The sequence below is a fragment of the Mastigoproctus giganteus genome, chromosome 3 (assembly GCF_048544385.1).
Source record: "Mastigoproctus giganteus isolate SK-2022 chromosome 3, ASM4854438v1, whole genome shotgun sequence".
Lineage (NCBI taxonomy): Eukaryota > Metazoa > Arthropoda > Arachnida > Uropygi > Thelyphonidae > Mastigoproctus > Mastigoproctus giganteus.
In genome coordinates, this window is record NC_143577.1 from 2,352,015 (window position 1) to 2,372,809 (window position 20,795).

Here is a 20,795-nt window from a genome sequence, read left to right on the forward strand (position 1 = left end):
GTCGGTCTGTCCCATGGATCCGATAGAGGAGCTTCAAATCGTATGCATAACTGATAAATTCCGTTTGCTAGTACAGGAATGGGTCAATGACAGCCATAAAGAGGAGCCCAGAAAGAACTCTGCCTTGGGGAACACTAACACAAACTTTCCTTGTGAATGATTTTTTATTCACAGTCATGTGAAGGACCCTTCGTAAGTAGCGACTTTAAGAGTTCTAGAATATTGCCTTTGATCTGGTATCCCTCCTCGAAAATCTGAAGGAGGGTCCCGATGTCTATGCAGTCGAATGCAGACTCGATATCCAGATAAACACTTTCCATCTCAGCCCTATCTTTTACAGTCCCCAAAAAGGTGTTGGTGGTTGCCAGCAAGTTAGTGATAGTGGACAAGGCATAATGAATAAATGGTGAATCATATGGCAGAACCTCGTTGGTTAAGATGGGGAGAAGGCGCTTCTCCATAACTTTGAGGATACTTGAGGCTTTCATCATTGGCCAGAACTGTGAAACTGAGGTGGCTCCTTATGTTTTGGGAATTGGTCGGACAATATATTGGTTCCAGGCCATTAGGAAACTTTGAGTGGTTAGGATTCCTAGGAGCGTATCTATGATGAAAACATTAACGCTCTTAAGGATAAATTGTGGGACCCTATCATATCCAGTGCAAGACGTTGGTGGGATATATTGATGGCATGGATAAGATCTCTTTTTGTAATGATGATGGAAGAGAGGACATCTCGTTGAGAACCTTTGTGAATGTTCTGATGCTAACTTTGGCTTAAATCTTGTGATGTAGTTCAAGCCATTCGATCGGATTAAGTTGTTGAAGGAATTCATGCCTTGCCTTAAACGGTGCCTTTCCTATCTTGATTGTTTTATCCATGTAGGCTTTCGTGGGTTTGGATTTGCTTCTGAAAACGTGGGCACGGGTTCTTGAGTACTCAATCTTGTCTAGTAGGTCTGATGTGGCTTTCCATTTTGCATATAGCCTTTGTTTAATCTGAAATTCAAGGCTGAGCTGTTGGTTCCACCATGCTTTGTTCCAGCAATAGATTGAAACAGTTTTTGACGCTGCAGTTCGAGCAATAGAATTCAGCCAGCAGATAAGAAAGTGCAGCGCGAGCTACACTTTATTATATTGGTTCAGAGCTACTTTTTTAATATTGGTTCAGAGTTTCCCGAGTAAAAATGGATGCTGCGAAGCAGCATTTCTGTGGTTTGAGGAGTGAAAGATTAATGGCGGTGTTCTTAACTGGTACCTGATGCTGACAAGATTCCCTTGATTTCGGGACATCTTGGCGTTTCAGGCTGGCTGGTGACCTTAGAAAGGGTGTCTGTTTCGTCGATTAGGTCTAACAGGTCTCTGGTAGGGTCAAAATTCTAGAGGATCAGACATACTGCAGCCAGATTGGAGGATAACAATCTGTGAAGATTTGTAAATAAATTTATTAAAAAAAAAAAAAAACACATTTGTACGCCGCTGTCGGGCGCAAATGCATAATGACTGTAAGTGAGGATCGGTACATGTACGCTAGTTAATTTTCATGGTAATAGCCAAAAAAGAGCTTCCACAAAGCAGTTCCACAAAATTCCATTAGCGCTTGAAATATGTTCAGTTTGTTTGTTTGCTTGAGATGCGATTGAGCATCATGCATCTCAAGGATTTAGGACAATGGCAGCCTCATCCGGTCTAAATTCATCCATTTAATCCATTAAATGGATGAATTTACTGGTAAACTTTTGTATACCAGTAAATTCATCCATTGATGAGAGTTTACTGGAAAACCTTTGTATACCAGTAAATAGAGAAAATAACTTAAACCTTTTTACTGTAGATTCAGTGCAGCAAGCAACCAAGCGTAGAAGATCCACATGCCCTAAATACTTCAGGTGATGAATACATTGGTGTTCAAAGAAAGTGCATCCCCTTAAAATTGTAATTGTCGTTGAATAACTAAATATATGGCAATATTTCTTACAATTGCATCAGATAAGATTAGATTGACACGCATAGGTGATGACGCAATATTGCTTCAGCTATGTAAGCACGCTCTGCAAGAGTTGCAGTCATTTCTTGCTTGTGTCAGGATGGCTAGCGTTTTGAAGCGCTTATGCCTTAAAAACCGTAAAGCTTCTTCGTCTGAGCTGAAAAGAGAATGGGAAAAACATACAGGAGTGGTAGCAAGTGCAGTAACAGTCAGAAGACGCCTCTTCAAAAAAGGGATTTGTCGTCCTAAGAAGAAGCCCCTCCTCACACAAAAAATGAAAAAGGCCCGATTAATTTGGTGTAAGGATAATATCAAATAGACCCCCGAGCAGTGGAAGTCAGTTATTTTCTCGAATGAGAAAAAATTCAACCTGCATGGCTCTGATGGGAGACAAACGAGACGTGGTGAAGAATACCATCCAGGCTGTGTGGTGTCTACAGTGAAATTCACAAATGATACGGGGGTGCATTTCGTATCACCTGCAGTTTATAAAAGTTTCCGTAAATGCCAATGGATACCTGGCTATATTGGAAGGAAAATTACTGCCAACCATTAGAGACCATTTCAACCTGCCAAGTAACTACATCTTTCAGGACGACTCTGCTCCTTGTCATCGGGGGCAAAAAGCGAAAGTAGGCACTTCTGTAGTTACTTTAGCTTCATTTCTGCATTAGAGTTCGAAAGTAATGTGTTTACGTTTGTTACAGGTGAAAAAAAATGGTTGGAAGAACGGTCCATTAACTCTTAACTGGTCAGGAAACAGCCCTGCCGGACCTGAATCCTATAGAGAACTGTTGGAATGCATCGTGTGGAATCTGCAGATGCCAGAGAGAAACCAAAGACTCTTCGTGGAAGCCATAATTGATGTTTGGAACCACGAACTATCAGTTGATTATCTTCAGAAATTGATCTTGTCAATGCCTCGACGGTGTGCTGATGTCATCAGGGCCAAAGGTGGGCGGTTCAACTAAATATTAGTTTGCACCTTTTCTTTTTGTTTTCCATTTAAATTGATAAACTGAAGCAGATTTTGATACATTTCAGCCATAATTCTCGTCGTGTTTTTATCAAAACTGTTGTATGTTGGTTGCAAATGCTCATTTTGGAATATTTTGAGAGCACCTGTCAAGTATTACTTAGCTTTGCCTTAACTATTAATAAATATCTTTTGTTTATATTTCTATTTGTGTCATCGCGAAAAAGGGTTAGAAATGTGAAATTCCTCGGTGATGCACTTTCTTTGAACACCAGTGTTTTTGTCCGGTGTTTGATTCTGGAGTTTGAGAATAGGATGAATTGATTTTAGCGGGATTTATGGATATTTTCTCTCTCTCTCTCTCTCTCTTTAGGTTTCGAATATAGAGTATAACTGTTTTGCGTTTGTTGTCACTTCAGAGTGATTAGTAGCGAGTTCAATGTTCGCTCAATGTGTTACTGGGTTTTTGAATTATTGGCATCCCCTCATGAAAATTGCATTTTGTGGATTGTATGATGATTAGCTGATATCAGCTTAAAAATTTCCGGTCATCACGGCAAGATATTTTATGTTTAAATTTTGTTAGATTTTTTCTTGTCACCTGTAGTCCGGTGTTTTCCTCAAATCCCATTTCGATTTGTATTAATCTTAATTAATCTTTGAGTTAAAAAGAATCCAGGTTTCGCATTGTTTCGTTAATGCTGGAAGAGTTAAATATTTTTTGAACCAGTAAAAGGTGGTCCGGCATATTATTAATATGTCACCTACTTTCGACTAATTTCAAAATTTTGTTTTTATCCTTTTCATAGTGGTAAGTCGAAATGCAATCCAAATTAGTTAAAACGTCCATTAATCTTTGTGGTCCATCGCGATTTTACTTCTTCTATAAAGCTGTTGCTGGAGTCTTTTTCTGTTGGACAAATTCTTCAATGGTAGAATTGACCCGAAAAGAGCAGGACTTCGATTATCCGCGAGGACTGAGGTTGACCAATTTGGTACTTTGGGCAATTAACTGCAAATCTGCCACATTTTATAACATTTCGCGAGAATATACAAAAACTAAGCAACTGACAAAAAAACAAAAAATATTTTGTGCAGAGAAGAATTATTGTTAGAATCAGAATATTTTGGCGATAAATAAATTATTGTGCGCAGTTGTAGGACAGGAAGTCATTACTAAGAGGATTAATGACCTCTCCTAAGTGTAGCGTGATTCGAGGAAAGCCGCGCCTTTTTGTAGTTAAAGAGAGAGAGAGAGAGAGAGAGAGAGAGAGATGTAGGAAAGCAGAGCACCTACCAGTGTAGGATTCTGAAATACGCGCCACCAACTTTAAGTAAAAATTAACGGAGGACGGTGTGAAGAAGAAAGCTGATTAAAGTGTTGGCTGATCTTGAAGAATTTATTGAGAATGCTGTTCGTGGAATGTGTTCATGAGCCTACTATCTCCATGTCGCAGCCATGTTAATTGTCTCGGACGAACGATTTCACCCAGAAAAACAGGCAAACCAGCCTTAGTACGCAAGCAGCTTTAATACACGAACTTGCCTTCCTCCCAGCAAATTTCGCACCATTGCATGCAAGACACATGAAATTTATGTGAAGAAAATTACATTTTAGTTTGTTGTTATACTTGCAGAAAGGAGGTAATCTCCAATTACATTTGCTGAATGCAATTACGACATTTTTGGATGCTGAAATGGAAGCAGAAGATAAAGAGAGAGAGATGGAACAAGTGATGGATCCCAAAATGAGCTATAATTTGGCCCTGATCACATTATAGCTCATTGGTAGATCCCAATCCCGAATACATTGGCACATCTTCATACCTGTCCCCTGTTCATTAAATTTGCATTACCCAATCTAAGGTGTTGCGGTTTTTTTTGTTTTTTTTCCAAGCACCGTGTATGTAAAATTATACTTCACCTTTCGTAATTGTCTTTACCCGGATTTGATGATTCTTTTAAGACAACAACGCAAATGTCCATTGTGCAAAAATTGTGCGTGGACGGTTCGAGAAACATTTCCAAAATTTTCAACATCTACGCTGGCCGCCAAATTCTCCAGATCCTGGATCCGAATGGGAATGTCTGAAATATGTTAGAAAGGGCAGTTCAGATCTGCAGTTCTCCACCAGCTGCAATCAGCTGAAAAATGATGGAAGGATTGCGAAATCTGGAGGTGGATTCCCTCAAACACGTACTGCAATCCGTGCCATGATGTGTGCGGGCTGTAATTCAGGCAAAAGGTGGCCCTACTAGATATTAAATAAAGGTTTCTAATTTTTTGGGCAGTGAATGTAGCGCTTAACACATTCTTGACATTACGTTTAATGCAAAAAGTTTTAAAATTTCATCTTTGTTCTTCCAAGGCTAGTTTAAGAAATGTTCGTATCATTTATTCTGAAATTTTGAAATAAGGGAAGGTTTTAGTTTGAGGGTTTTATGTTATATCATATGAGGTGGCGGAGAGTACAGACTAGCTTTAAATAAAGTTTATATTTCAATTATGAATGGCCTCTTTAATTTCATTTTGATGGTTAACTGGTATATTTTGGTTCACATTTTAATGGCAGATTATTTGAATGCATTCTAAAAAGAAATCATCGCGTAGTGCTATGATGGAATTCTTCCAGCATATCTTTAGATAACAACTTCATTCTTTGTGAATGAAGTTGTTATCTCAAGATATCTCAAGAAGTATTGCGTTTTAACAGGTGGACTTTTGTTTCATACAGGGCATCGTTCTCAAAGTAGGGTGGAGAGGAAAGAGCGACTACCGAGGACACCCCGGCCGCAGAAGCCACCCCCGTACAGAAACAGTGCTGTACCCAAAGGCGTCACTCTGCCCCAGATCAACACACCGAGATCACGAGGAGACGATTTCTTAACTGTTCCTTCCATGGTTAGCGAGGTAAGGAGTTTTACCACTCAAACTGCCCACTCGGTCAAGTGCTCGTTCGTAACGTTTTTTTTGATATCATTTACCTGAAAGTCGCGTGACGTTTGAGAGACAGAGAGAGGGAGAGAAAATATTTATCGCAACTAGATGAAATACAATGTTGATAAATGAGTACAGTTGCAACTGTCCGTCACGGCCAAAAGCCCTCACAATTAAATAATGAATCATGTACACGCGATATAAAAAGTAAAATATAAAAAGTGTAATACGGTATGCTGTCGTGGTTCCTCACATGATGCAAGTATTAATTGTATTTACATCTGCGTCACGTAAGCTCATGTTTACAATATACACACCAATGGCACTCGTGCCTTTTCTGTGGAGATGCGCTCTTGATTCAAGACGCGTGTGTATGGTGGGACTTTGCCCCCACACGTAGCGAACGAATTTCTTCAAAGCACAGGAGAGCTTGGCAGACGGTATGAAGAGGAGCACGAGCTTGTTCTTACTGGCTTCTGTGATTCGAGTGAGATGCTAAGACCTTTTTCCTATAGGTTTTATCCGTGCGGAACTTATTCAAGTCGGCATCCAGGTGCTGTACTTCCGCTAGCATTTCATTTTGGAGGAAGGGATCTGAGATCTGAAGCCTGCGATGCTTCGACCGAAGTTCTCGTTTCGGTATTCGCCAGTAACACGAATCCCAAATGGACGGGGTTGAAATTTGGCCCTTGATCATTTTAACTGTGGCTGCCGGTTCCTGTACTTCAATATTACCAGGTAGTCGCTGCTGAAGTAGCTAAGATCTTTAATTTAAGATCATAGCTAAGCTATGGGAAACATTTAAGCAGCCAGAATTCTGCAGTGGGGATTGGCTTCTTCGTAGTAGCTGCTGATGCCCACACTTCAGCGGCATAGAGGAGTAGAGTACAAATAACAGTTGTAATGAATTTACTAATTCTCTGAGGATCCTTGACAAGTATTAATTGCTGTTTAGCTGTCCATCGAACAGAGGCCGCCCTGAACGTGAGCTTGTCTACATACGCATAGAAGCGAAGTTTTGGGTCAAATACTATTCCCAAATCTGCGTGTGTAGGAGTGGCAGTTATTGCAATTACATCGAATTTCCCCAACACTCGATGGAATTGCAATTCCATCGAGTGTTGGGGAAATTCGATATTACTGTATTAATGAATGTTATAATGTTAAATACTTTAATAATATTTGTTCAAGTTTACGTCCTCCCTGGGGAGGGGAGAACGTAAACTTGAACGTGAACTTGAGTACTGAGTACAGGTCTGGAGGTCTTGTTTTAGGAAGGATGTAGAGTTGCTAGAACGAGTTCCACAAAAAACAAACACCTTTACAGTAGTTTGTTTGTTTTTTGTGGAATGATTGAGAGTCCATACATACTTTTTTCAGGTGTGAGGCGATGTTGATTGTTATTGATGTATATCCTCAAGGTCTTTGTTGGAAGCGATAGGTGTGAGAAATATTATATTGTCTGCATACCTGAAGATTTTTTCACTGTTGCGGAGAGGAGGCGCGTGATGGCTGTAAATAAATTTGCTGAATTCTCCTCTGAAATCACTGTACGTATAGTCGATTGACTGTACTTACAGTGATTGCAGTCCCCTGAACAGGCGAGCTCCTCCTTCTCTCACCTTATATATATATTTTTTTAATTTTATTTATTTATTTATTTATTTATTTTTTTTCATGTTGTTCTATCAATCAATCCTGGATTGGGGCTTCCCTGGGCCGGGGAAGCCCTTCTCCTCTTTTCTCCTTCCCTCTCTCTGCATCTTATACAAGTTTTTCTTTCCTCCCTGGGAATTCATTCCCCAGGGAGGAGGGTGTGCAGATAGGAGGGGAGACCTTGCCCTCCCACTGCTAGGGACGAGTACCCGGAGGAAGTCGTCCAGGTAGTCAAAAGGCCAAAACACAACATCACACTACAGAGCACACACACATAAGCTCACAAACACAAATTTTCTTTCCTGTCACTTTCTCCTATGCGGGATGAAAAACCTTTCTCTCTCTCTCTCTCTCTTGCTTGGCCTTTCATCTATCTTCATCCAGCATGGGATATTTCTATGTGGGATGAAATTTTTTATTATTTTTTTTTTTTTTATTACATGACACACACTGGCCTTACCTTGACAGAGTTTGTAGAAACTGAACAGAGCAACGAGGCGGAGATGAACTTCTGTTCTAGGAGCTGCCATACAAAAACACACACACAAAAAAAGAAAAAACAAGTACGTATAGTTGAGCAGCAAAGTGGCAGCCTAATGGTTATGACTGCCAGACCGCGTGAAAAGAGCCCCGGTTCGAATCCCTTCAATGACGCGCGGAACTTTTGTGGTATTTTTTCACTTAGTGCTTGAGTTAGTCGATCACAGCCAAGAACAACAAGGTTTTTTTTTTTTCCAGATCAGTCGAGCTTTTCGTCCGTCCAGCAAAACAGGCAAACCAATCAGAGATCGTTGGCAATTTAAGAAACGTAATTCCATTATCACACATCTTGTGAAGGGGTGCGATGTTACCGTTTCCCAAGAGGCATGTCCATTTGTTAAATAACAGAGAGGGGGTGGGACAACTTAATACAATTGCCTGAAATACTTACAGCATAAACCAAAAAAAAAAAAAAAATCCCTCCTCAAATCACCTGTCCATAGTCTCCAATAGTTTGTCTATTTTTACTTCAATTTATTCAAACTACCCACTTGTGAAACAACAGATGGAAGCTTGTTCCAACAATCAGCTACTCACTGGCTGAAGGCAAATATTCGCACATCCAAACTGCAACCAACCTTCCTCAATTTGAATTTATACCCCTTCACATGTAGTGTGAGAAAGAGGAAGATTACCATTAGCAATGAGTTTACTCAGTCTATTTATAGCCTTAAACACCTCGATCAGATCACCTCACAGGAGGCTTCTTCTTTCTTCTTCTTCTTCTTTTATAGTCTCCAGACGTAGCAATTTTCAGAAATGAAGCTTTTCTTGAGTATAATATCCTTTCGTTCCCCCTCATCAGACTTGTTGTCCTACCTCTGCGTCCGTTCCAGAAGCTCTACATCCTTACCTGTACTCAACGCAGCCTAACCACTGCCCGATACAACGAGACAATCATCTCCTGATCCCGTTAGCAAAATTCTTGTATATCATCGAAAATAAAACCCACGAACTGCCCTGGTATCCTGTCTACGTTGCTCAGAGATCTCATATCTCAAACGATCAATTTGATGTCGTTTGAGAAATGTGTGGTATCGCAATAACTCTTTGTTTTATGGCTCTCCTGGTCATTACCTTAGTATAAAACTCAGGCTAATTGCATTGGCCAGCACCATTTTTACGTCCACTAACCTGTCAGCGCTGCTGGAAGTCAATTTTTATGCGTAGACTTCGAAAGTAATTCTTAAAATTTCGGATCTCGCTACTGTTTCTACATGAGCAGGTTTTTCTGTCTACTCGTGCATCTTACTACGTACACCTTGGGAAGTGGATACGACACTGATCTCTTTTTGCATCACCCGCAAGTAATGTTCGCCACGCGCTCATAGATGGCAGTTATATTGTGGCAGGCAGACAAACGACGTTAACTGCCTCCCACCTCCTCCTCTTTCTCCAGTACCGATGACTTTCACGCTGTAAAAATAATATCCGGGCATTCGTCAATGGCAATACAATATAGCAGAAAAGGTCTCTTCTCTAACCCTGGACGAGAAGTTCACTTTTCAGAAGCATTTCCGACGAACGAGAATATTCTGCATTTCGGGCAATCCGGCAGGAATTATCAGGTTGCCAAAACGTGTCCCTGATGTAATAATAAATAATAAATTTCTTTAATAAGTTAAATGGCATGCATTTGTGATTCCATGTACAGACAACTAGAGGAATCTTACAAAACATCAACTATCCAAGTGACCAAGCACAGAAATGCAAAATTCAGCTACAAGTTAACCATTAAATCGCAATAGGGAATTAATCTTAATTAAAAAACAAATAAGCGTAACATAAAATGACATCGGCATACTAGGACCGGCACCTGCACACCTTTCCTTTACGTACAGAAAGATAGCTCAAGATGTCATCGCGATATACTTGTCAATAGACCACAGGTCAATGTCGACAAAGTCACATTTCGGAAGTGTCTATTGAAACTCTCTAACCTCTGACTCCTTGAGAACAAAGAGGGGGTTACTGCAGAGGTGTCTTCCTAGGAAACGCCAACCAACCAACCAACCAACCGCGTTCCGTATGTTCGTGTGATCATGCTTAGATGAGCAATGCCTTTATTTTTAGCACTTGGGCTCTGTGGACTGCATCGTGTGTTTAATGTTAGGGTCGGGCGCCACCTGTAGCTTCCCACTGCGCTGTATGTACGCTGTGAATGAAGAAATACATTTCATTTATTAGCACATAACTGTATATGCATTCTCAAGATATATTAATCAATTTATATACAAGATTTATACACAGATTTTATAAACATGCTCTTATATATGTACTGTAGTCTTTCTGTACATTTGATTGTGTGTCTCCTGATAAGAAGGGTGGCTCCTAGACATAAGCCCATCTCCACCTTTTACTCCTGTAAAAGCTCAGAACCTCTGCAAAACAGGCCTGAAAAAAGAGCGTTATGCCGGGCCATTTCGCCACCAGGGACTAACCAACACTTGGATCAACCATTCTCTGTGCGTGTGCGGTAATGCACAAATCCCGCACCTATCGGATGTAGTGCTATACTGGTAGGTGCCAGCAATCTCGCCCCCAAGGCTGCCCAGACTTGGTGGCCAGCGGAAAAAAAATAATAAAAAATTCCAACTAGGAACAATGCGCACTTGTTGGAACAAAAGCAACATTATACAATTATGTGTGTGTAAATAGCAAATATATACACTTAGAATGACATTAACTTAACAATATCACTTAGAAAACATTAACATTAACACTTAGATTAACATTATCTCCACTTGAGTCCATCCACAAATGCAAGCCTGCATTTGGGTGTCCAGGAGCAGAAGATCATCTCGCTGTAGACAAGAAACATCCTATAAAGATGACATTACACGAAGTGTTCTGTCGTCAAATGTGCAGCATTTCCCTTAATTGGTATCCTGCAATAGATTTCTTAGCTCCTGTCTTCTTTTAAAAACTTTGGCCGAGAATTCCTGAAGCAAAGCAAAGATGTCCCACCTCTGAACCAAGAGAGGTAAATTATTCTCCGTGAGCTTTGGTAACCTATTTAGTAATTCCTGCCTGTCTGAAGTATACAGTCCGCATTCAAGGATGACATGTCTCCAAGATTCAACCTCACCGCACGAACAGTAGGGGTCAGGTTCTAATCCTCTTTCAAATAGTTTCAAATGTGAAGAAATAGAGCACTACTGTAAATGCAAGGAAAGTGTTATGCGTTGAATGTGAAGTATTGTGTTGGGTTCTGTTATTATGTCCTGGCATTTGGCCGCAGGGCCCCTGCTGGAACGCCACGTTGCCCGCACACACACGGCTGTGGGCGTGTATTGCAGGTTGGAGTAGAGTGCAGATTTGGATGTTGTGTAGAGCTGGCGAGACCACAAATTGGTCCACTTCAGCACCCGGAATTCTGGACCCCATAGTTTCTTGAGGCTGGTGGGTGGTGTCGCAGACCAAACCTCCACGGCATAGAAGCGCGCACTACCGAAGTACGTTGCGAGGTATTTCCTGATTATTTGTTTATTGTGAGTCCCGCACAAATCTATTTTCATTCCACAGAAGGCGGGCGCCTCCGTAGTCATGTGGGCTGGAGCAGCAGCGCGTAGCAGACGCTTCTTGATTACATCGGGGTTCGAGCCTGTCACCACCAAATACGGAGGATACGGAAAGGTCAGGGAATGACCACCGCATATCCCCGGGGCAATATGGCCTTAGTTGCTAATGCTCCTAAAAACCAAATAACAACAACAACAACAACCGAGAAGGCTCGCAAGGCTTTGGAATACTGAGCTTGATTTTTTAGGAATTTGACACTTCCAGTGGGAGCCAGAACCCTTCCTGTTAATTCCTCGGGATTAACCGACACGCCAAAAAATGTATTAGGGGAGATGTTTACATTTTCTGCGGCGGTTTGTCGTGTTTGTGGATCAACAACCTCGCGTTTGTATGGCGTTTAACACATAATATCATCAGCATACGACAAGAACTTGATCCATAAGTGGAACGAATATTGTAGCGAACAGCAGAGCTGAGAGAGAGAGAGAGAACCACCTTGCGAGATTCTTACATCTTTGCTTTTACAGTCTGTACTGTTATTACACGTGAAGTGAAGCATTGTCTTAGATAGAAGCCTTCTTAGATCTTAGATATATGCCAAAAAATAACAAGATGTCTCACACCATTCTCTTTTGGGCTTTAGAAATCTGGTCCTCTTCACCAGTATGCCACCAAGAAAAGATCATCGAATATTGATCTTAAGATGGCTAAACTGACTAGGAGGATTGCCGTCCATTATATCCCGATCGATGTGACCCGCTAACATCGACGCAACTCCTTGGAATTCCCTCTTTCTAGGAAAAATACGTCGAAATTACTGACCAAAAGAGTTGATGCTCCCAAATGTCAACGATAATGTCACAAGTCCCGGATCGCGTCACAGGAGCACGCAGAATCCTCCCCTTTTACAATTTATACCCGTGTGAATTCATTGCAAATCAATATTGTAAATAATATTGCGAGTCAACAAACAATCTTGTAACTATCCTTTTTTGCACCACTCTACCTTGCACGATGTACAGGGGGTTAATCTAGAAAACAATAAACTCAATAAATAATAATAATAGTTTTTTATAGTAATAATAATAAAGGAACGACAGTTGTAGTAGTGTGAGTACGTGTGCAGTTTGTCTGCGCATGTGTTGCTTATTGTTTGTCTCTTCCGTATTAAGGGGAAGGACTTCACGAGGACCTTGGAGATTTATCAGTAATGTCCAATCTGCCACGATTGGAGATTCTTAAGAAAGAATGGACCGTAAGAAAAACTCTCCGATGACATAAATATCTCAGAAATAAAATGTGCGCGCATCATAGTTTAATTAAAGAATCCTGAAATGAATAAGACTCGTTTTAAGACAGCAGGTGCATTACTGAAGGATATTTGAAGTTGGCGTTTCATTGATTTTCTTTGCAGATGTCTAGACAGACGTCAGAGGACGAATTTGTGGACGAAGATGAAGACCACGAGAGCCGCTCCTCGTTTAGCCCCATTGACCATCCCGACAAGTAAGTGCCGCTGATTTCTCTCTCGTATTTTCACTTTTCTTGAGTTGACCACGCGAGCTTACAGGAGTAGCATCCTCCTAAAAGCTGGTTTCGTTTCCCCTTCGATGTTTCTATTCGTGACGCGATGTATTTTTACATACAGATGGATACGTTTTTGCGGAGGGAGGGAGGGACGGAGGGTGATTGAAACAATACTGCCATTTAAAAGAAATGGTATCGAAGGAAATTACATTTAAGTAGGAAGCACGTATCCGCATTGCGCTCGAACCATTTGGTTACTGTCTCGAAACGGACTCCTTTCGAAATGTTTTCAAGCGTGCACGAGAGCAAAATCCAAAGGATGTCCGGTCTTGCTCGTACCCGAGTGAATACGAATGAGAGCTCATCTGGTCCATTGTGTGGATTGTTGTGGAAACCTGATGAAGACGACGAATGGGACAATTTAAAACGTTTTTCAGTTTCGTATGGATTTCAACTATGAACAGATCGCTAAATGAAAACTCTTCAAACCAGTTGCTTACATTTCTTTAATTCCCGACTCTGTATTTTATGAATTGCACGTGTACACTTAGGGAGGGGAGGGGAGGGGAGGAGGAGGAGAGGGGGAAATAATAAGTTCCGGTGGAAACAAGTCCCGCAGCAAAAAGCTTGAAAATATTATTATTAATCTGTTTATTCGAGAAAAGGAAACCACTCCGGGACGTGAAAGTGCCAGGAGGGTGCTAAGTACATGTCAAGGTACGAGATACTACGGGCAGTGGGTTACATGCACTGAACCCGTAGTTTCGCCTCGAAATATTTTATTTACACATTTTATGTTTAATGCGGTATTTGCACATTAATGATTGCGTACGTACATCGTACAAATCATATATCCGGAATAACTGACGTCAGACCTCTTCCGGATAGCCAACTTTTCCGGATAATCGAACCGGAATATTTTCCGGCTAATTTTACCGGTAACATTAATTAATTTAATCTTGCCTTACGATTTAATTAAATTTTAAAAAAATTATAAACTAATCTCGGAAAAGAGAAACATCCATCCGGGCCTTTTTATTCAAAACATGAAAATTCGAAAGATTTTTAAACGCTCTCGGTTTTTTCGAAACCGAAACGAACACAAACAACCTGTGCGTCCCGATGACATTTGCACGCGCAGCAATTGTAACTCGCTCTTTTCCCATCTTAAAACATTTCTCTTTTAGTTTTTTTTAGGGTTTCTCTCGGTAAGCCTTCCACAATAAGCCCGTCTCAACAACATCGTAAACGTTTCTTTCTCTTAATTTGCTACGACTCAAGCAAACTTTCTTTTAAAGGACACCGCTGCCGATCCGCAAAAGGCTGTAACGATGGTGTATTCTCTCAAAAAATCACCGACGCTCATATATCCAAAAATAAATGGAATGCCCATCCCAATTGTCACCACACATACAGATCTGGAAATAATTTTTGACACCAAACTTACGTTCACGTCGCATATTGATTTACTGGTAAAGAGGATGAACTATCTACGATGGACATCCAAGCAGCACCTTTTGCGCGTCACACAACCTGCGACAACCGCACGATAATTAAGAACAACAGCGTATTCCGCCATATTGTACGGTGCTGAACTGTGGGCATCCACCACTCCTATCCACATTAGGAGAATATATGCGACTGAATTCTGGCTGCTGAAGTGGGCCAACAATAAGCACCATCTTCCTCATCAATTAAGGACCACGCAGCTTGCTGAACAACTGAAACTACAGCGTTTGCCAGACATTTCCCATAACCGACTCATAACTTCAATTAAGATGATGACGGGCGTGATGTCCTCACCGTGCTTCTGGCAGATTTGTCAGTGGCACATCCCACCATCTGCCTTAAGAGGCACCAAATCCCCGAGGATGAAAGCAAGCAGACTGAAGATGGCTGATAGTTTGGTACTAGCCAGGGTGTTCGAATTAATCCGCTGCCTATTTGAAATTGCAATTGACCTCGAAAGGCTGATGGAAGATCGAAAGTACAGAAAAAAATCTCGACATAGTTCGTTGAGGCTACTTTTGCCTAACAGTTCTGCGCGTTTTCGAATAGTGTGTACTGAATTATTTTTTTTTTTATGTGAACCCCAAACACGAGAGGTATTAGAACCAATAGTACTTAGTACCGTGCTTGGGTTGGAGGTTGAGAAGACGAAAGACGATATTTGTTGACATTGGACTTGAACTTCTGTAGATTGTAATTTTCAGGAAATACGTATGAAGGAAGGTTGTTCCAGAAAACGGCAGTTGAATGAATAAATGAGGAAGATGAAAAGTTGGTTCTGTGGGTTTGAAGTTGGACAATAAATGGATGTTGGCTGGTGGCGGCACGTGTTCGGACTGTTTTGAAAGAGAGAGCGGGAATTATAGAAGCCAATTCAGAAGAACAGTGCCCATGGAAGTATCTGTAGAAGAAGCATGCAGCAGAAACAGTACGTCTATGGAGAGACTCTGTTAGAGATGAATCATTAATTAACCTAACTGCCCTCTTCTGAATGGAATCAAGAAGCCTGAGAGAGGTTTTGGGGGCACCACCCCCAGATGTGGGAACAATATTCCATGGCAGGGCGGATTTGCGATTTATACAGAGTGAGCAGCTGTTTGGAAGAAAAGTAACGCCGAGAGCGAAAGAGAAAACCAAATTTTTTAGATGCAGAGGAAGCAATATTTGTAATGTGCTTGTGCCAAGAGAGATTATTATTATTATTATTATTATTATTATTATTATTATTATTATCTTTATTTTCTCCTAAGAGAACACCCGCTTACAGCTATTAACCAGGGGGTGCACATTCATATATTCAGATATACGTTATATACATAATTATCTATTTATAATTTTTACAAATCAGTCTTTATAAATTATACAAATATACATTGTCTAAATTATACAAATTATACATTTTCTAAATTATACATTGTATAATTAATTATAATATACATATCATTGCCTTATTTTACATGACAGGCAGATAGAAAGAGAGCACAAGCATAATTTCAATTTTACAAGGAACTAGAGAATGCTCACATCTACACCACTATTCTCACAGCGAGTTCACAGAAAGACAAGACGTATAAAATGTAAACATAACAGGAGCATAAACAGTCCCGACCAGTTCATTCTTCATTTTCTGCATACCCTTTTGTTTCCATCTGTGGGCTTCACTCAACATTTATAGGTGGAGTAATGCATTTTGAAACACTTCGGTCCTGTATCTCTTCTCTGTGCAAAGCTTTTCTGGGTCTGCTTGAAGATCGTTGAACATTTTAATGGTGTTAAAAGGAAAAAATCGCCGAAGGCTTTCCAGCTGTGTGAGCGCGCTACTGATTGGAAGGGATGTTGTTCTATTCTCCAACCTTTGCGTCATGCGGGGTCGAGTCAGCAGGTGGTCAGTTTTCGGCGAGTCGAGTCTCCCAGTCAGCAGTTTTGCAAGCGTGAGAATGTTCTTGGTCACAATAATGTGAGACCAAGGCGTGACATCCAAGTTGGCATATAAAATGGTTCTTGAGATTGTAAATGGCTGCGTAGTGATCCTGTTTAACCATCTCAGCATCCAGTACTCTAAACCCAGGAAAGCCTTGATGGTAGCATCTGGGGCAGAAGACCAAATCTGAGATGCGTAGAGAGGGATGGGGATGACGCATCTTAAAATATATCGTTTAACAAGGTCAGGGTTCCTGATACCTACCAGTTCTTGTCTGGAGGTCCATAGCGCTGCGTAAGTTTTCTTCTTTACATGTCCGAAATGGGGTGTGAAGTTTAGGTTTTCGTCCCATTTCAGACCAAGATCAATGTGTCCTGACTTTTTTGACCACACTGCCATTTACGCGTATTGATATGTGGTTTTTTAATACCTTGTTGGTGAAAACCATTTGGGCTGTCTTGTGTTCATTTAGTCGAAGCCCCATGCAATTAAGGTATTCTTGCAACTCGGCGATTTTGGAGTTTGCTTCGTTGTTGCGTTGTAAAGGATGTGTTTTGGTCATTCGAGGTGACGAAAAATTTCAAGTCGTCTGCATATACGACAAATTGTTTTTGATTTTGAGTCAGGAAGGGATGCAGTGCTGTTGCGAAGAGGGTAGCAGAGAGGACACCACCTTGTGGGACTCCCTGTTGACTTGGAAGGTCTCTTTGTAAATTCCATTTATGGCAGTGATGTGTCTCTCCCTCAAAGAACTCGTTATTATAGCTAATACGTGCCCAGTTATATGGAAATACTCCTCCAAGATGATAGTAATAGCCGAGATGGATATACTGTCGAAAGTGGATGCAACGTCTAAGAAGACAATGTCTAATTGCTGTCTGAAGTTAAGGGCGTGTTGGATTCGAAATAGAGTCTCCATGAGATTGGTGGTAGTAGATCTTTGTGGGATCACTGAATGAAGGTACTCCGGTCTATGCCCGAAGCAGTGATGGTTGATGGTATTTAAAATGGATTTCTCATATAGTTTTTGAAACGAACATCCAATTGCAATAGGCCGGTAGTCTTTGGCTGATTTAGGATTGTTATTTTTGGGAACAGGTTTAACGAAGTACGTATTCCATATCTTCGGAAAGTGGTTTTCACTTAAAATTTTGTGGAAAATGTGAAGGAGCAGATCTATGATGTATACACTGCTGATCTTAATCATGAAGAGTGGGAATTTATCAGGCCCAATTGTGGCTTTATTCTTGAGGCTATTCACAGCGGCTTTAATGTCATCTCTAGCGATACTGATTTGAGACAGTTCAGGATAGAACTCTGCCTTCAGTTTGCTGATTGCTTCACGGATTTTCTCTGTGTTGACTTCACTTTCAACTTGATTTTCTGCTAGAGGAGTTCCAAAGGTGGCTTGGGTCCATTCTGAGAAGATGTGCTCGGGCATTATATCCGTACGCCTTTTCTTATTATATATCCTGCTTCCTTTCTTTAAATGTGATCGCACCATGTCATAGTGAGCTTGACGTTTCAATCGAATGAACCGCGCTCTAGCTTCTTTATATCGAATATAATCAGGTGGGTGTTCAGTTTTTTTCCATTTTCTGAAGAGTTTTTGCTTGTTTTTGAAAGCATATTTTACCTGTAGACTAAACCAGGAATTTGCTCGATCGGAAATTTTAATGCGTTTTGATGCGCCCTCAAGAGCAAAAGTGCTTCTAAGGCATCGTCTACGGGGAGTTGGAAGAGATTTTGCCAGTTGAAATTCACGAGCCGTTTCAAAGTTACGTCTGGTTTTATATACTTGGTTGAGAAGATAACATCAGCGATGTTTTCCCTCCTCCAGTTCTCTTTTTGTCTACAAGCTTGACTTCTCAGGTTGGCTTGGATTGAGAGAGGGATGTGATCAGAAGCGAAGCGAGTCGTACTGTCAGTTAATGTGACATCTAGAGCATTTTAGTACACCAGGTCAAGGCGCTGTGTGCCTCTTGTGAGGGGCGTTTCAAGTTGTTTCATCGAGAGGATTTTCATAGTATCATCCAATACGCTCTTTGCATCTTTGTGCTTAGGAAGAGGCATGTTCAAATTTCCCATCACGATAGATTCTACATTTGGGTTCAAGTTTGCGACGAGCCAAGTAAGGAGTTCATTTCTGGCTTCGCTGTCATGGTTGGGTGGAAGGTATATAATACAAATTAGAAGTCAGGGTAATCCCCAAAAGAGATATATCATTTTGCCTACAAATCGGAGTGTCACCAAAGATAAGCATAGGAGCAGAAGAATCCTTTTTGCGAGATATAAGACAAGACTGAGTTTTAGAAGGATTGAAATCAACTAAGTTGTCTTTGCCCCACTGGAGAATTACCTGAAGATCGGCATTTAAGGAATTGGCAGCAGATTTTCGAGAAGTTGAAGCTGATTGAGCAGGGCAAGGTTTCTCAAAATGGAGAGTGGAATGCAATGTGCTATCTTCGGCAAAACTAAAGATAGCATTTCCTGTCAATGGAAGAAGGTCATTAATATACAAGAGGAAAAGAGTGGGGCAAAGAACTGAACCTTGGGGAACACCGACATTAGTGGAGAATTTAGAAGACAAAGAGTCATCTACCATCACCCTCAGTGAGCGATCAGAGAGAAAACTGGATAACCAATTACTAAAAACAGTTGGCAAACCATAAGATGGAAGCTTATTTAGAAGACCTTTATGCCAAAAACGATCAAAAGCCTTTGAGATGTCAAGAGCACCGAACATTTCCATTGAATTAGTCCATAAATGGGTAACATAAGCCAGAATATCACCAGTGGATCGACACTGACGGAATCCATACTGTTGATCAGACGGAAGGTTTCTAGGTAGTTTAAAATTTGGCGGTTAATTGGTTTCTCCATTACTTTAGAAAGAGTAGAAGTAATTGCAATGGGACGATAATTGGATGGGAGGATTTGTCACCCTTTTTAGGAACCGGCTGGATATGAGCAAATTTCCAAGCAGAAGGAAAAACACCTTTGGAATAAGAAAGTGAAAAAAGGTGGCAAAGAATAGGAGTAAGTTCAGGAGCACAGGTTTCGAGAACAAGTGGAGAAATACCATCAGGACCTGGAGCTTTCTTAGCATCAATATTCATCAAAATCCTTCTGATATCCTTTTGACGGAAGACCACAGGATGCATTGAATGGAGCGTGTTGGGAATGGTGGGAGGTGTTTTACCAAGATCATTAATACATGAAATAGAAGAAAAATGGGATTCAAGAAGGTCAGCTTTATTTTTGGCTGAAGTGACAACAGAACCATGTGGCATGTGGTTTGGACAGAGGTGGGAGCAGAGATGGGCAAAAGTTGCTGCCAATATCTTTAGCTAGAGACCAGAATGCTCGGCTACCATTAGGGAAAGAAGCAAGTTTTCTACTCTTAACGTGTTCAAAGTCTAGTTTGGACTGATTAATAACTGTTTTACAATTGTTGCGAGCTTTGGTGTAGGCAGAAAATGAAACTGAAGAATTAGAAACAAGCCAATTACGATATGCAACGTTCTTCTCTTGGACAGCCTTAGCACATTTATTGGAAAACCAAGGTTTAGATAAAGGACGAGATTTTAATGTGGAGTGTGGGATAAAGGATTCCATTTCTGCAAGAATAATTTCACTGACACGATCTGAGCAAACGTTGACATCAGAAGTTTTGAAACAGTAATCCGACCAAGGAAAAGAAGAAAGAAGTCTCGCAGGTCATCCCATTTTGCATTCTTGTAATGCCAAACAATACGAGGTTGGGAATAGCCACGAGATAAAGGTTCCATTGGAGAAGAGACAATCACCAAGTTGTGATCTGAAGTGCCTAAAGTGCCTTCAACCTTGTACTTAGAAGGGTTGTTTGTGAGAAAAAGATCAAGCGTGTTGGCTGTATGGTTAGGATTGTCCCGTATTCTTGTAGTTAAATGAACAATCTGTGCAAGGTCATTAGAAAAAAAGTCTCAGCATCTCGATCAGCTGGGTCGGTGGGACTAGAAAATTGAAGCCAGCTGGAGTTGTGAAGATTAAAATCACCAAGGAAAATTACCTCACTGTTAGGAAAGTTGGACTGGAGAAAGTCAAGTTGGAGAGAGAGGAAGTCAAAGAGTACCAAGTGACTAGTGGAGTTGGGAGAACGGTACGGTAGAGATAGCAGATGAATTTGACACAATGAGGCAGAGAGATTTTAAGCCAGAGAATTGCGTGCTTATGTGCA

At 40.8% G+C, this 20,795-nt stretch overlaps 1 protein-coding gene across 1 annotated transcript in view; it reads left to right on the forward strand.

Annotated features, from left to right (window-relative positions):
- The first annotated feature begins 1,492 nt into the window (after positions 1-1,492).
- The window catches only part of LOC150087610 (uncharacterized), a 42,352-nt gene continuing 23,049 nt past the window's right edge, over positions 1,493-20,795 (forward strand). Inside the window, exons 1-3 of the mRNA XM_090369825.1 lie at positions 1,493-1,505; positions 5,699-5,874; positions 13,034-13,125. Of these exons, the coding sequence (XP_090225951.1) occupies positions 1,493-1,505; positions 5,699-5,874; positions 13,034-13,125 (281 nt within the window). The remainder of the gene's footprint in view (positions 1,506-5,698; positions 5,875-13,033; positions 13,126-20,795) is intronic.